At 32.9% G+C, this 17818-nt stretch overlaps 1 protein-coding gene and 1 long non-coding RNA gene across 5 annotated transcripts in view; both read right to left on the reverse strand.

Moving 5' to 3' along the window:
- The window catches only part of LOC127703772 (protocadherin Fat 4-like), a 53756-nt gene extending 45757 nt beyond the window's left edge, over positions 1–7999 (reverse strand). For both annotated transcript variants that reach the window (XM_052207853.1, XM_052207854.1), the window contains exons 1-3: positions 6253–7999; positions 3850–3921; positions 35–1218 (exon numbers count right to left, since the gene is read on the reverse strand). In XM_052207853.1, coding sequence (XP_052063813.1) covers positions 35–1156 — 1122 coding nt within the window. In that variant the 5' untranslated portion in view covers positions 1157–1218; positions 3850–3921; positions 6253–7999. The remainder of the gene's footprint in view (positions 1–34; positions 1219–3849; positions 3922–6252) is intronic.
- A 577-nt stretch (positions 8000–8576) lies between these two features.
- Positions 8577–16009, reverse strand: LOC127703767 (uncharacterized). 3 transcript variants are annotated; one of them, XR_007983033.1, is made up of 3 exons: positions 15896–16009; positions 13044–13237; positions 8577–8972 (listed from the first exon to the last, which is right to left on the reverse strand). It is a non-coding gene; the product is annotated as an uncharacterized LOC127703767 (long non-coding RNA). The 3 variants fall into 3 exon arrangements; XR_007983034.1 differs by lacking the exon at positions 15896–16009 and adding an exon at positions 14362–14755; XR_007983031.1 differs by lacking the exon at positions 15896–16009 and having other exon boundaries at positions 13044–14062.
- Positions 16010–17818: the final 1809 nt, after the last annotated feature.

A 17818-nucleotide genomic window follows, 5' to 3' on the forward strand; every position in this document is an offset into this window, starting at 1 on the left:
TATAGAATGTCTTGTGATTAGTTTATGATCTTACCGTTTTAGAATCAATACTAAAATCAAGATGAGCTGATCTATCTGTGAACTCATAGTTTGTGTAACCTGTTATATTAACTTTCGTTATTACTTGACTGTTTACATTTTCAGAAATCTGTCCTACAAATCTATTTTGGAGATTATTGGTTGTCGCCTGTTCAATGTCAACAGTCACATATTCAGTTACAGGATGCAACCCATCAGTTACTGTAACAGTGGCATTATAACTAGTTGCGTTGACGCCAAATCCACTTTGTATCGATATGATACCGTATTCATTGATCAATAATTTATCGTTTGGAATGATACTAAATGTCAAAACGGAATTCGTATCGGGGTCAGTTGCTGAAACAACGCCGACTATCAACCCGGGGTATGCCGACTCTAATGTAAAAAAATTATACGGTTTGGCTAAAAATATTGGACTTTTGTCATTAACATCTTGTACATTTATCATTATTGTAGTGTCAAATGTATGGCCACTAATTGTTATCTCGAGTGATTTCATAACTTCAATTTGCTCGATATAATCTAAAACGACAGACCCAAGAGTCAATGACATTCCACTCATTTGAAATTCAGAATCAATTGAAAATGGATTATTTAAGTTCAGGTTACCGACAACTGTATTTGCAACACTGTCTTCGGGTAACACACATTCAAACTTAGCACGTATGATATGAATTGTTATATTAGCTACGGTAACAGAAGTAAATTGTTGTTGAATTTCGACATATGTTGAATATGCTATTGTTGTGGAACCTTGGATATTATTTAGATCGATAGTTTTTGATGTTATGATAATGCCATCGTTCTCTACCGATACAATATTATCACGATCTATTTGTGTCATGTTTTCAAATAATAAGCACGACTGGCAAACCCGGCCAACCACACTGTCTTTCAGTGTTCCATCCATTATAAATATTTCTTTCCTAATAACACTGTCTTTATTAACTGTTATTGCTATATGTCTGAAATCGCGTATCACGATACCATCAGCTGTAACAGACACTACCACAAAAATGTCATACTTCGGTTTCGTCAATTTGTTGTTCAATGCAATGGTAACCATCTCCGTGTTTACAGTTTTGACTGTAAAAACATCAGAATCTGTTCCCATTATTTCAGCTTCAGGCTTTGTTTTATAAAGACCTTGTACTTCTGTGAAATCTATTTTAGTAACTAAAAAAGACAAAATTGAAATGATAAAGAAAGGACCGATGGTTAATCGTTTCATTATTTTAACTAGTGTTTTTTTTCGAATCGACTAGGGGCCTCGGTGGTCGAGTCATCTAAGTATATCATCTACAGTAATAACTTGACTGCCAAAACTACTGAGATTGCGAGTTTAAACCCCACCCATTGCAGGATTTCCAGTTTTTCGGCCAAAGAATGGTTGATCTCTACAGATACTCCTGTTTTCTCCGCCAATCAAACTTGATGGCCATTAGATAGCTAAGAGTGCTGAAAGTGGTGTTAAATACCAACAAGCAATAATTCAATCAATCAATCAATCATTCTAATCGACTTGTCCAACAGACTGGCTTATATTTTATTCGTAAACTATTTTTCTATTTTAATCTATTTCTCGAAGCATCGCGGTTCTATTACACAAAATATTAAACATATTTTGAATCTTGAATACCCGATTTGATTGACTGATTGATTGATTGGTGTTAAATGCCATTTTTAGCACTGTTGTGCTATTTCGTTGCGATCAGTTTTGATTGGTGGAAGGAGCCGGAGTGGTCGGAAAGAACCACCGACATTCGGAAGAAAATTTTACATAATATATCCAATAGCTAAAAGCATATATATCCTTTATTTACGTCTTTGTTAATGCATCGCTTGAGATGTTTACCTCATCCAATCACCCGGTCTTAATCTCATTGATGTTCAAACAGTTTTATATATTTTCAATTCCATGTTTGTTTATTTTAAACCAGCGTTGTCTTTTTTTATACATTAACAGGCTTTATAATGAAGAAGATGCTTTGAGTGCACAATTATATCAAAACGCACAATTGACATTTACAGAATAATCGCATTTTTAGTAGTACTAGTAACATAACCTCTGCCTCACAGTATGGCGTTTATCTATCTCTTATGATACTTTACACGCGTATTTTTTCACGTAATAAGGACTTCGTCTACAGAGTAAATTTCCTAACGCAACAAAGTCTCAGATTGTGAGGAAGAACCAATACATTTGACACACTGCGTACACAAGTTTTATGGAAATCATAACGAATTGGTTGTTCGATTCGATGTTTCTCTTTCTCAACTCACGAAAAAAAAAATGTGTTCGCGGTCTTATATCTGATTTTAAAACAAGAAATCAGAATACAAGTTTGATCTATCAAAATATATATTGTGTCTCAATCTCCTTTGTGTCTTTTTTACTTTAATTGGAATCGCATGGCGGGTAAGGATACATAGCAGGAAACGATTACCCTGTCGAATTAACGAGTCTTGGATATGGGTATATATATATGGGTATATATATTGGTAATTTTTGTTGCCCTTATAGTCAAACGTCATTTACATGATTGAACAATGAAAATAGTCTGGACAACTGATTATACGTGGTATCTAAGCCAATTCCCATGGTAACAGGGATTTCCCAATACAGTTTTGCTTTGTGTATAACAATTAACAAAATCATGAACAGACCATTATTCATAGATGAAGTCAATGGAACAAGATTTTTCTAGGAACTAGCACTTTTCAATGAAGCACTACCAATGGTCATCAAGTTAAACAGATAACTAGTATAGGGTCTGGATGGGGTTTACAGAATAGATAATAATTTGCCAAATCTACATACAATGGACCCAAAAATTAAAGAAGAGAAAAAAGGGCAAAAAATAAAAAAAGGAATAGAGAATAATGGGTGTTAAAGTATAATGAATAGCTAATTAAGGGCAAGCAAAACATATGAAGAATGGAGAAAAATTACCTAATGAATTAACGAATACAGAAATGAGGCCCCCTATCCAGACACTCATGAATGAAAATAAACTAGCCAACATTATATGTTTCAACAAGAGATCTATGTTTGCAACAATTTAGGGAAAAATGTAATGTTTCAGCACAAATTCAGTGCACACCACTAGAAAAACTGTATATGCAAACAATTTCAATTTTGATACCAGAAAAACAATAATTTTACTGCACTGGATACACATTTCGACAATGGTACCGAGTTACTAGGCTGGTGATACCCTAGGGACTTACAGTCCATCATCATTGTTCCCGACCCAGGGGTAGTACAAACATTAAATGGTATCAACTTTATTGCATATGGTGCGCTGTTTATAATGCACATTGCAACTTGCATTAAGTATGCCGACCTGTTACATGAAATGTTTGATATATCATGTATAATACAGGGTTTGGGAAATAATATACTGTACAAAATGTAAATCGAAGGTGGTTGGTTCGTATACTGTTACATTATACAATAGTTTTTGCCACTAAAATTCATAGTAAATGTATTCTGGTGTCTGTTCATATGAGTGTCTACATTCACAATATGCCCTTGGCTTTCGATAATTTGTTTGCTAGTTGTGCTATAAGTAAAACAAAATGAAGACAAGCAATCAAATTTACATAATTATAATGACAGCCAGAGTTTTTCAACAACATTCAAGTTTCCGCACGTTCTCCTTACCTAATATGTATTAATGTTTTTAAAATCTGTAGATCTGTTAATTTAATATTATAATTTGAATATTGCATAAAAAAACAAATGAATTTAGAAGAAAAGAAAAAAACATAAATAGTAAATTCCTACAATACTTCACAACCTACCTTCATGACCCGGTTTGCTACTGTCAGTAAGACTAAGCGATGATTGTTTTGATAGAAATAATTCACTGGGTACTGTAAAATAAAGATGATTTTCATGTTTGTTTTAAGGACAAGACATAAACTTTTCATGCATGTTGTTTCAAAATAAAAGTAAAAAGAAAAAGAAGAAAACATTAAACTAACTAAGTATTAAACGTATGTAATCATTTATTTTCCCGCTGTAATACAGTTTTAAACAAGACAAAACTTAAGAATGATGTCGGTAAATGACACATCATTACAATAACACAATAAGTCATCTAGAGAGCAAGTTCGGTCTTTAACAATAGACAAGATTTTATTTAAATGTTTGGCTCTTCATCTTTTTTCGGACAGTGGTGAAACAGAACAACATTTGCACAAATTGTAAATATAATTAAAGGACTTGATTCATCAGAAAATATATAACAAAATAACAAGACTAATAAAAAACTTAAGAATGTTCGAACTTTTATCTCTTTTACACTTCTTTGAGCAAAATTAAAATTCAATGTTTTTATTTGTGATCAAATAAAATATTGAGCAACACGATAGTAGCCACATGTAGAGCAGGATCTGCTTCACCCTTTCGGAGCACCTGAGATCACTCCCAGGTTTTCGTGGGTTTCATGTTGCTAGGTCTTTAGATTTCTATATTTTGTTTTGTATACTATAATTATTTGTCTTTTGATCGTTTTGTGGTTGTTTTTGCCATTGTCAGTTTGTTTTCGACATATGAGTTTGAACAATCCTTTAGTATCTTTTGTCTCTCTTTGAATATGGTTTGGCAAACCTGCAAACATTAATGAATTATATCGATATTCTAAACCAAATGTATTCTAGATTACACCTGAAATGGATTGTTGCTTGATATGACTAGGATGCTTTGTTGGTAATGGGATAATGATGGTGATGGTTCGTTAGTATTTTACTTCTAGTGTCAAATTTTGCATCAGGACAAGAACATATTAATAAGGTACAAATACAAACCCGGTGTTGTACAAGACCACACGTTAAGCTAAAGTTTTGTATGTGCTGCTGCATAAGTTAACAGTCCGGAGGAAGAGATGTTATCCTTCCCGGATTCATTATTCTGGCTCCGAGCCGACCATCTTTTTCTCTTACTCTTAAAATCCTAGTGCTTGCCAATACCAATTTTCAAGTCTTTATCTTTATCATACAGGGGAGCAAAAGAACAACCTCTTTCAGTCGAGGAAATTACGCTACTACAAATGAATTAGATTCCTCAATATATAAAGTCTCCGAAATCACGAAAAAGTGGAATGATGTCAGTATAAAAAGATGTGGCAACTATTTTTGAGCTTAATCGGGTTCAGCTATACCAGATTGGTATGATTCATATTTACTCGATTGAACAAAACTGTTATTCTGCTCTTGTTCCATATTCCCCGATCTATCTGACTTGTCAATTTAGGTATGGAGCCAAATTTTTCAAGATTATTTTTTTAGGAATCGACCTTTAAAAGGAAGATAATCAGCCTAATTTCGTATATTTTACGTTCATTTATTGTAACACATCTTTTCCAGGCAAGGAAAAGGGGTTCCAAGCCCCGGACTCACCGTTATCAGCCAACATAATAATTGGTTGACTATCTTTTTTTTTAATTTTCTATACAAACAATAGGAAGACATTGATTCATTAAAAATCCCTTTGTTGCTATTCCCAGATGTGCTATTACATATTTTTTACTTGGATAGGGTAGGTTCTTTATGGACGACTGTCGACTGATTGTAAATGAGACAACTCTCCACAAAAGACCAAATGACACAGAAATTAACAACTATAGGTCACCATACGACCTTCAACAATGAGCAAAACCAATACCGCATAGTCAGCTATAAAAGGTCCCGAAATGACAAATGTAAAACAATTCAAAAAAGAAAACTAAAGGCCTAATTTATGTACAAAATAATGAACAAAAATCAAATATAATACATAGTAACAAACGACAACCACTGAGTTACAGGCTCCTGACTTGGGACAGGCACATACAGAATGTGGCGGGGTTACACTAGTTTGAAGGCGCCAACCCTTCCTCTAACCTGGGACAGCGGTGTTACAGTACAACATAAGAACAAACTATAAAAACCAGTTGAAAAAGGCTAAACTCATCAAATGGATACAAATAGAAATACATCTAACAAAAACACGAAGTGGACGTGGCAGGGTATATGTATGTATACTTTCTATGAATGGAGATACAGCATTTGAAGTAAAACCTATGTTCTTTGACGTGGATACTTATCCTTGCAACATTTGATGACTGTGTAATTATTTCACTTTTTTATCAAACAGCTGAATTATTGTTCATGTATATACAAGACATGTGAATGAATTAAATACAAAACGACAAACAAACTCACATTGTGTACACAATCCACTCTTTTTTGCATATCCCTGTGCACATCTACATATCCAATTACTATCAATTTTAGTACAGGCACTGTTTGGTACTATACATTTGGCGGTTCCACTGTATGCACCACATTTTTCATCAAGTGTAGCGTCTGTTCTATTGACTCCCTCAACATTATCAAGACATGGTGATGGTTGTACTGTAGTTGGTGATTGTTTTACTGTAGTTGTTAATTGTTTTACTGTAGTTGTCGTTTCGATTTCGGTAGTTGTCGGTTCCTCTGTTGTAGTATCTGAAAAAATACATGATCATATGGAAATAAAGATTCTTTTGCCATTAATTGTTTAACCACGTGATAAGGCCAAACCAAGTCCGATAGTATCGTGCTCGGACAAATTTGTGTCAATTCAGTTTAAAGGATTATTTTCACGTCACATTGTCATCATAGATTTTTTTAGTGCTTATCAGAAAGTTTTCTTCTTAACTAATAATTTTTTGGTGATAATTTGTCAATCGCTTCGATTGTTCCGAAAGATAAAACAGAACCGAACATAAAATTGATTAATTGATGTGTCCAGAAGGTCCAAATGGTCTCAAATGCGCGTTTCGTTTCTGACATTTAGTCTTAACCTGGTCTAGTTCAATGTTGAACCAGTAGATTATTGTAATAGCATATTTTTAGTTCAAAGGATGTCAAAGAATAAAAATGGCTTGGAACGATTTTATTTTGATATGGCTTTTAACCTATCAATATCATTGTAGATATAAATTTAGAATTCGTTTTAACCTGAAAAAGAAATGTCAGTACAAGATATTATGGGTGTTATATAAAATGTGAACTTTATGCTAAGTTTGACAAAAGAATCAACCCAATCTCTGAAAATGTTCTGTAAAATGAAGCTCAAAAATGATCTGAATTTAATCTAAAGTTCCCATTTGTAGTTGATTTGGTAGAAACCCCTTTGTCGAATTGAACCTATCAAACAAAGGGGTTTGCGCATGATTAGTGCCATTAAGGATTGCATACTTTGTGTAGAATGTAAAATAAATTAAAGATTAGCAGAAACTAACTTAAGACATGACTTAATCAATAGTCTTTTTATCAATTCCATAATTGACCCTGTAAATCAAGATGCTTTCCCTAGAAAGGACATACATTTTATTAACAGCTAGCGGGCAGACCAAATTTATCTGTGCGTAATGTGTGTAATCTTTAAGTTTTTCAAAACTTTTCATTCCACTTAATCTTTTGTTAAGATGAAAACTTTTGATATCAATAGTTTTTTATCAAAATTTGGTTGAACGTCTAATTATCACTTTCAATTATGATTTGCATGGGCAGTGCCCATTTTGTCCAGTATGGAACCAGTCGAAAAAGCAAAGGGACACAACTTGCGTTAAAAGTGTGTAATTACAAAATCAAATTGGTAATTAGTAAATAGACTATTTAGTTATCTATTTGTTTATTTATATCTTTAGTTTTTCAAAAATATTAGCGTACACAAAACATGCAGTCCTTGCGGATGAATCAAAGTTTGCACATTTAGAAATTTATATCTTCGATTCATATACAAGAGTCTGGATGGGGTTCCGCATTTCTGTATTCTTTAATTTTTTAGGCCATTTTTCTCTATGATTCATAATTTTTGCCCATTATTCTCTCTTCTTTATATTTTTGCCCATTATTCTCTATTCTGTAAACCCCCATCCACACCCTCATACAATTCCGCCAGTAATGATAAATTTACGAATATATAAAACACTGGACACTTTTAATTTGCAAAACACTCATTTGCAAATCCGCCGCCGCCTCTCCTTAGACCTACAGTGTCGTGTAAATAACCAAAATGTGCGGAATTACATGGGATTCAATAATTTCATTGCTTTTCTGCTGTTATTATTATATATATTTTGTAATTTGATTTAGAAAAACATGGGATTTTCAATATCCCATGGGATAAGGCAAATCCCATGGGATTGACCATTATCCCATGGGATTTTGGTTAAATCCCATGGGATTTTTTTGGGTCCCATGGGATAATTGTAGTCCCATGGGATATTTGTTGTCCCATGGGACAAAAAAAATCCCATGGGACTATAATTATCCCATGGGATTTTTAATATCCCATGGGACAAAATAAAATCCTATGATTCAAATTATAAATATACAGTAAATAAATGTGTATGTTACAATGAATTCTGATTGGTAGTAAATTGTTTTAAGATGAATCTTTTTAGTTGAATATCTTTTTTTTCCTTGGAAATGTTAATGCAATTATATTGTTCTATAACTGTTCAAAACTAAACTTTTAAACAACAAAGCAGATAATGTAAGTATCAATATATGTTTATTTATGAATTCTAGAACACTTTTTTGAAACACAATTTTTTCCCATTTGAAATCAATGAAAACTCTATTAATAAGGCTTAACATACTAGTAGCTTTTTACATAAATCTATTTTTTTTTCAGGATATCCCTCCAACCAAAAAATTAATAGTTTCTTATCATCCAGCATTGTGTGATCATAGTGTATAGTCCACTTTTTTGCCATTCAGCACAGAGCATTGTCATTATTGTGGTTTTAATATCTATAGATATTTAATAGAACTGCAATTCATTGGCTGAGTGATGAAAATAATAACTGATCTGACTTTTGTCTTTGAATTTATTTTGGTCTTGTTTCTGTGTTTTCTCCTTCTATTCTCAGTGATGAATTCCAATCCTTCTGAAAAAGAACCAATAAAATCAGAAGTTATGGATAATAAAAAATTGTATACATATATGTAGCAAGAACATATGATTTTCAATAAAAATAGCTATGCGGTATGGATTTTACTGATTGTTGAAGGTTGTCCAGTGTCATCAGTTGCTAACCTCCTACATCCTTTGGTCTCTGATGGAGAGTTGTCAAATTAGCAATATACCACATCTTCCTATTCTAATACATGTATTTTATAACAATCAATTTATGTATTCTTCTTTATAACATTTGGGTATTTTCCCCAGTTATATATATATAGATCAATGTTAAAACTTTAGGCAATTACAATAAAATTCCATTTTTCACAAGAATTTGCAATATATTATACAGAAAGCCAACAATAGAAACAGCACTTCTTTAAGCTTCTGAAGTTCTGAAAGAGTTCCACTTGTGTTTTATTTCAATTAGAAAATACATTGAACTCTTTGGACATGTTGGAAATTATAACATTGATACAAAAAATTATATTGGTTTTTTTTTCTTATTTTTGTGTTGTTCGGTTGCTGTCTCATTTTTATATATGGTTATACATATATCCTAAATCTTCTTTTTTATATACTTAATCATTAATACACAATGTAGTAAAAATGGGATATTTTTTATTTTGATAATCTCAAAACATTATTATTCTATCAAATAACTTATTTCCAAGTTCACAAAACACCAATGTGTCAGATATTAATTTTAAGACATGTATAAACATGATCAACAAGCAGTTGACAGGATGTCATGCAAAAATCTCACTAATATTAAACTTTCACAAAAACTCCATACTCAGCGAGTACTATTAAAGTTCTTAGTACAGGACAAATTCCTAGTACAGGACACAATGCCTGGCAAACACTAGCATGTGTCAATGTCTAGTCAATCATGTAATCAGGCTCAAAATCTTAGTTTGGCACTGAATTTAAAAATTCACCACATAATGAACATGTGCATGAAATTCAACTTCATGGTAAGCTATGTACCTTAACCTAAAACTTTAACCTAAGAATGTACTATAATTTCACATTATGACATTTCTATGTTCAGTGATCCATAAAATCAGGGTAAAAACAGTAAATGTGGTGTTTAATGTATACACAAGAGTGCACACGCTGAAATGTTGCGCCTTCTTTACTAATCATTGATATCATGTTGATAGTCCTAAATACAAAGCTTTACTACAACTATCACATAAACTCAACATGATCCAAGAAAATGAATTCAAGGTCATATAAACCTGACAAGAAATATATGTACACCTTACAATCATTCAAATTACTAAATACAGTTGACCTACCGGTATTGCTTATAGTTTCTAAGAAGCAGACTTAACCAAGAAAACTAAACATTGACCAATGAACCATGGAAATGAGGTGAAGATCAGATGAACCATGCCAGGCAGACATGTACAGCTTACAATCCTTCCATACAACACATATAGTTGACCTATTGCTTATAGATTAAGAAAAACAAACCAAAACACAAAAACTTAACACTGAGCAATGAACCATGAAAATAAGGTCAAGGTCAAATTAAACCTGCGGGACTGACATGTACATCATAAAATGTTTCCATACACCAAATATAGTTGACCTATTGCATTTAGTGTTAGAAAAAAAGACCAAAACTCAAAAATTTAACTTTGACTACTGAACCATGAAAATGAGGTCATGGTCAGATGACACCTGCCAGCTAGACATGTACACCTTACAATCATTCCATACACCAAATATAGTAGACCTATTGCATACAGTATAAGAAAAACAGACCAAAACACAAAAACTTAACTATAACTACTGAACCATGAAAATGAGGTCAAGGTCAGATGACACCTGCCAGTTGGTCATGTACACCTTACAGTCCTTCCATACACCGAATATACTAGACCTATTGCTTATAGTACCTGAGATATGGACTTGACCACCAAAACTTAACCTTAAATATAAAAAAGAAGATGTGGTATGATTGCCAATGAGACAACAACTCTACACAAGAGACCAAATGACACAGAAATTAACAACTACAGGTCACCGTACGGCCTTCAACAATGAGCAAAGCCCATACCGCACAGTCAGCTATAAAAGGCCCCGAAATGACAATGTAAAACAATTCAAACGAAAAACTAACGGCCTAATTTATGTACAAAAAATGAACGAAAAACAAATATGTAACACATAAACAAACGACAACCACTGAATTACAGGCTCCTGACTTGGGACAGGCACATACATACAGAATGTGGCGGGGTTAAACATGTTAGCAGGATCCAAACCCTCCCCCTAACCTGGGACAGTGGTGTAACAGTACAACATAAGAACGAACAATAATAAAATGCTCCGCTGGGGCGCAGCTTGATACGACCGCAGAGGTCAAACCCTGAACAGTTGGGGCAAGTATGGACACAACATTCAAGCTTGATACAGCTCTGAATTTGGATTGTGATTAAATATTTGACACAGCATAGGTTTCTGACACAGAATGAATGTGGTCTAAGAACTTAAAAAATTTTAATTTACCTATTCAAACCATATCATAATTATTTGCTTTTATATATAAATCAGAAATAACCAATTTAAAATGGAAAATTTTAAAGAAAAAAAAAGGAAAAAAAAATCCCCCCCCCCAAATTTTTTGAACCCCCTTATGATTCATCACCCCAAAACTCAATAACAGCCTTCCCTTTGTGGTATGGTACCTTGTAGTACAATTTCAGAGAGATTCATACACTTGAACACAAGTTATTGTCTGGAAACTAGAAAAATGCTTGTTTTTTGGTCCCTTTTTGGCCCCAAATTCCTAAACGTTTAGGGCAATTACCCCCAAACTCAATTCCAGCTTTCTCTTTGTGATATGGAACCTTGTAGTACAAATTCAGAAAGATCCATACACTTACACACAAGTTATTGTCATGAAACTAGAAAAATGCTTGTTTTTTGCCCCTTTTTTGGCCCCTAATTCCTAATATTTTGAGGCAATTACCCCCCAAAATCAATCCCAGCATTCCCTTTGTGAAATGGAACCTTGTGGTACAATGTCAGAGATCTATACACTAACACACAAGTTATGTCTGGAAGTTACAAAAATGCTTATTTTTGGCCCATTTTTGGCCCCTAATTCCTTAACTGTTGGTACCATAACCCCCAAAATCAATCCCAACCTTTCTTTTGTGATATTGAACCTTATGGTAAAATGTCATAGAGATCCATTCACTTAAACTAAAGTTAGAGTGCGAAAACCAATGTGTCTTCGGACGATGACGACACCGACGCCAACATCATACCAATATACGACTGCAAAAAAAATCAGTTGAAAGAGGCTTAACTCATCAGATGGATAAAAATACAAATACTACAAATACAAGTGGACGTGGTCGGGTACTTGTACATCCAAACAACAAAAAGACACTAAGTACAGATCTGAGAGTACTCGCAGTTACTGACAGCTAGTACAAAGCCACTAGCAACTAATATAAAAAATCATGCATCTAAGACTAAGTTCTTGTTCACTGATCCATGAAATGAGGTCTAGGTCAAGTGAAAACTCTCTGACGAGCATGAGGACCTTGCAAGGTAAACACATACCAAATATAGTTATCCTATTACTCATAATATGAGAGAAATTAACATTACAAAAAATCTGAACTTTTTTTTCAAGTAGTCACTGAACCACGAAAATGAGGTCAAGGACAATGGACATGTTTCAGACAGAATTCGTATCATGAGGCATCTATATACAAAGTATGAAGCATCCAGGTCTTCCACCTTCTAAAATATAAAGCTTTTAGGAAGTTAGCTAACGCCCACTGCTAACGCCACCGCCGTAGCCGCCACCGGATCACTTTCCCTTTGTCGAGCTTTCTGCAACAAAAGTTGCAGGCTCGACAAAAATACATGAACATTTTAAAGTACTAAATTTTGAGTATATACATGTAAAACCACAAGTTACTAACTGAAGTTCATGGTGAACTGTAACCAAAAACTTAAAGTGAATACAATTTAGAGAAAGACAGATGGATGCACAAACACTATCATAACAGAGCATAAAACTTACCAAACAAGATGTTTTACATTTATCCTTCAGAAGCAGGAAAACTGAAGTGTTTCTTTTCTTTCTCTGCCCTCCATGATATAAACTTCAAATTCATTCATGCAAAATATGAAAATCTGCAAAAGTAGGACCTTGTACCGCAGCTTATCCACATTTTGACTTTTGAACTGCATTGTTCTTTTCATCTTGCTGGCAACCTAAACATAAAAAAAAATGATAAACACATAATTCTGGATTAACTTTCTGTATTTATTTTTGTTGGTACAAACAATTTTTTCCAACTTTAAACTAAATCTGCCTCTGCTTTAAAAAACAACTGAAAACCATGTATTTATCTTAATTGAAAACAATTTCTTGAGTTTTTCTCATTTGTATCACCCTGTTATTATATATAAATTTTATTTTTGTCCCTTTTTAAAAATAGGAATGGTTCAAATTCCTCAATAATCATGATAATTCTAGTCAGTCAATTAAAAATGTATGAATAAATTATTTAACCTGTATACTATTAATATCAATATATTTCATTTTTGATAAAAACTAGGCTCTGTGTTGAAGACCATACCTTGACCTATAATGGTTTACTTTTATAAATTGTGTGACTTGGATGGAGAGTTGTCTCATTGGCACTCATACCACATCTTCCTATATCTACATACAGATTCTATGGGCGAGCAGACATTATACCCTGGAGGTGGTTTTAAAAAAAGCATACGACTTAGATGTACCATAAGCATGGAAAAACAATTCAGCAGTCAGTTTCACAAAAAAACTTACAAATAATATTGATAGTAATTAAGTCATGTACAATACAGTATACTTACGATAAATTGTAAGTTTTTTTTTTGTAAAACCGACTCAAGTATACTTATAATCAATCTTAGTCGTAAGTATTAAGTATTATTCATCTTTTGGATAATTTGTTGGTTAATTTTATGAATATACAGTGGCAGATCCAGAACTTTTCATAAGGGAGGGCCGGCTCCAGTCATGCTTCAGTGATCCCTATATAATCAACCAAATTTTTCCAAAGAAAGCCCCCCCCCCCCCCCGATCAGCCTATGATATATGTTTATATATCTCTCTGATATGCCATTTCAAATCAAATGTGTATTAAATAAAACTTTACACTAGAAAAGTAATGGATAGTTACTCATTTGGGAAACTTACAAGTTCACAGCATGCCGGTGCCTGTGACTGTGTTCAAAGTGGTGGGTTTTCACCCTCGTTGTATTGCGGAATAACGATTTAGGCAAATTGAGAAAAAAAATCATGTCTGTGGTTGATAATAGTGTGTGTGCATTAATTTAATTTTCTATACCTTCTTATTTAATATTTTTCCAATTTTGAGTATTGACGGCAAGTGTTGTAACCAATGTCTTGAGACCAATGTGCTATTTACAAGTGCGATCGAGAAATGCAGGGGAAAGAAACTTATCAATTATGTTTATTCTTAAGACAAAACTGAGCCGCCGTAAAAATGAACCGTGTCGAGGAGGTTACTGCCACGTAATAGGACAGAGACATATTTACACATATGTGTATATATGTCTCTGTAATAGGGTCATCCCTCGAGAACATTAACTAGTACATTGATAGTTTACTATGCAGTCAGTATCCCGAAAAAAAACGTATGGATGCAAAACGCTTAGTGGTTTCGGCTGACTACTAATACGTGCACTTTGTCTAAAAAATATCCCGGCAGCGTCAAAGTTGAAGTCCGGATCCTGGGAGGGGGGGGGGGGGTCTTCTTTTTCTGTGTTCTTTATTTTTTTTTTTGCTATATTTCTACAAACTTACACTTTTTGCTCATTACTCTCTTTCCTCATATTTTAGCATAATGATTTCATTATTCTTTAATCTTTATTGTTTGCCCGTTATTCTCTATTCTGTTAACCCCCATCCATACTTAAGCTTTCGGTAGTTTATTTTATCCTATTTCTGTCTAAATACATTATTTATCACAAAACAAAAACTTACTAAATATTTTTTTATGAAGTCCTCACCAGTTGCGGATCCAAAAAATGTCATGAGGCACTAACTGTCATGCATAAAGAGGGGGCCCGTTTCATTGATTTTCTAAATAATCAACCATTTTTTTTCCAAAACAGGGGCGGCCCCCCATGCCCTCACCTTAATCCACCTCTAAACCCTTCCCACTTCGTATCCTTGAATTCAGATTCAAGATCTCTCTGACTAAAGTAAGTAAGTAAGTCACATTTGCTTATATCAGGTTTTTGAATTGAACTGGCGGATAGTTGTTTCATTACCAATCGTACCACATCTCCTTATTTATATATATACGAAAGCTTTATTCATATTTTTTGGTGTATTGATGAATGTGTAAAGATGCAGCAATTGTAATACATTTTAAAATACAGCACAAGAGATGCAGATTATATAAAACCAATCTCACTATACAAATCCTTGATAAAACTTTTAAGTCGAAGACATACTGACAAACGCCATGGCAAAAACTTAAAAACGACCAAATGACGTACAACAGTATATAAAACTTGACTATAGCATTTAAAACACATAAGAAGCACCCAGACAGTCAAACAGAAATTAAAAGAATAAATAATTTGTAAAGATTTTCAACCAGGCCTACAGCTATATTTTCTTATCGTGTAACAGTAGGCTAAACATAGGTTCTGGTATTATGTGATAAGTCATTTTTTCATGCAGACCCAGTTTTATTGATACCTTGAACTTAAAGTGGTTTTATGCATATCAGCCCAGATTATGTGTGTAATTTTATTGAACAATTCAACAATACACGTTCTAAACAGGTTAAATTCAATTTAAAAATTTACAAATTCAGATCTACTGGCATTCAACACCCAATTACTTACTTGCTGTATATTGCTAACTTTGATTGTATATTGTCAATCCCTCCACATCGTGAATACGCCATGCGAGGTGTTGGATAAGTTTGATACAGGGTGGCGGCTTCAAAGCGTAGAAAAAAATCCAGGTAAATGAAAGTGTAAAATTGTGTTGTTGAAAATTTTAAGTACTAAATTCTTAAATTTGTACTTAACTCCGTTCTACGGGTAACATGGTTGTTTGATATGAAAATAGGATAAAAAGCATCCGGAAAAATTAATTATCACGTTATAAGTATTCGTAAATGGATATGAAAAAACTTAACAAGGAATAAGTATTGGTAAACGGACAAAAAGTCGCAGGACAAAGGTTTAGATTAATTATTTTACAATTGTTTAAATATATGAGAGAAAGTTCTTGGCGAATTGACTTTATTTATAGATAAAATGTATTTAGTTGAGGAAATGATTAATTCGCCTTCAAATAGTTTTTTTTTATCAATAACTTATAAAAAGGAGACATTTTTGACAGCATGACTTCAGTTAATTACAAAACCACTTTGGCAGATTGTTTTCTTAACAATCATTGTTCATATTAATATTCAAAAATAAATTTTGTTTACAAGTCCGTTTCCTTTTAAAAATGTTTCAGAAAAATACTGAAACGTTTTTAAAATTAAGTTTATTCAAAGAAAAAAATATCCCAAAACTGAATCGTGACTTTTTACTTGTTACTTTTTGTTGTACGTTCTAAGTGTCAATCCTAGCAAACAAAAATTTGGAAATAAAATCGATTACAATGTAATTTTATAGAAGAAAAAAGGGGGGTTAATGAACAAATTATTACTATACACTCACATACTTCTAAAAAGATTTGCATATGTAAGCTGTATATAGATAATGTTAAATTATTTCAGGAGTTTCAATTAATTTAGGAGAAAAAAAAGATTATAAACAGTTTAGTTTTCAACGCCTACTACTACAAAAAAAGTGATTCTTTTTGTAGATTTGGTACTTCAGTTTCGACTCAAAATTTCCTATTGTAATTGTTAGATGCCAAATATTTAGGAGAAGATTGTATTTGTACTTTATGTAATTGTGGTGATATTGGCGACGCGATTCATTATATTATAGCAAGGATTTGTAAAAATCCTTGATTATAGAATGTTCGGCAATAGACGAAAGTAGACAAACCCTATTTAAACGGGGTTTTGATCTCCAAGGACGCCACATTTTACATCGAATAAGATCTATATTTGTTAACGCTTTCAAATGAAATAACTTGAATTGAAAATTTCCTGACTATGTGAAGATTTCTTATATTTCTAAATGGCTTCAATTATTACATACAAAACGAAAAAATTATTTAACTTTTTTTGTAAAAACAATATTCATGTATTTTTACATTTTTTCCAAGGAAACGTTGTTTTTTTTGTTTGTTTGCAAAGTTTACTTGTATGTGTTTATAACCATCACCAATCAGTCCTAATTATTAAAGATCAAACGTTGTAATCAAAATGATGATTGGTATTGAATATGATCATCGGACATGCATGACGTATCCCAAATAACTTCTTTAATGTTGGTTTGATTTTATCAAAACCAAAATTATAAGATCAAATATTAAATTATCTATCGAATGTATACCCTCAACGCTCACTAAAACATATATACATGTCCTGAGTGATTTTTTATGTCCTGTCTGCACTCAGGAGGTCCTGAGCGGATTTTAGACGTACCGTTAATTTACAGGCATATATTTGAACCTGTTCTTAATTATGTACATTATCTATAGGTATACATGTATCAGACAAAAAGACTTTCCAATGAACTTAGTTCTAGTTATCTTAGTTCCTAGTCACAGGCACTTGTCTCAGAAAAAAAATGTCCTATATACTTTTAATGTTATATTAAGCAGGGACTTTCTATACTAAGTTTGTATTAAGGTAT

This window comes from Mytilus californianus, unplaced genomic scaffold, assembly GCF_021869535.1.
Source record: "Mytilus californianus isolate M0D057914Y unplaced genomic scaffold, xbMytCali1.0.p SCAF_50, whole genome shotgun sequence".
Taxonomy (NCBI): Eukaryota; Metazoa; Mollusca; class Bivalvia; order Mytilida; family Mytilidae; genus Mytilus; species Mytilus californianus.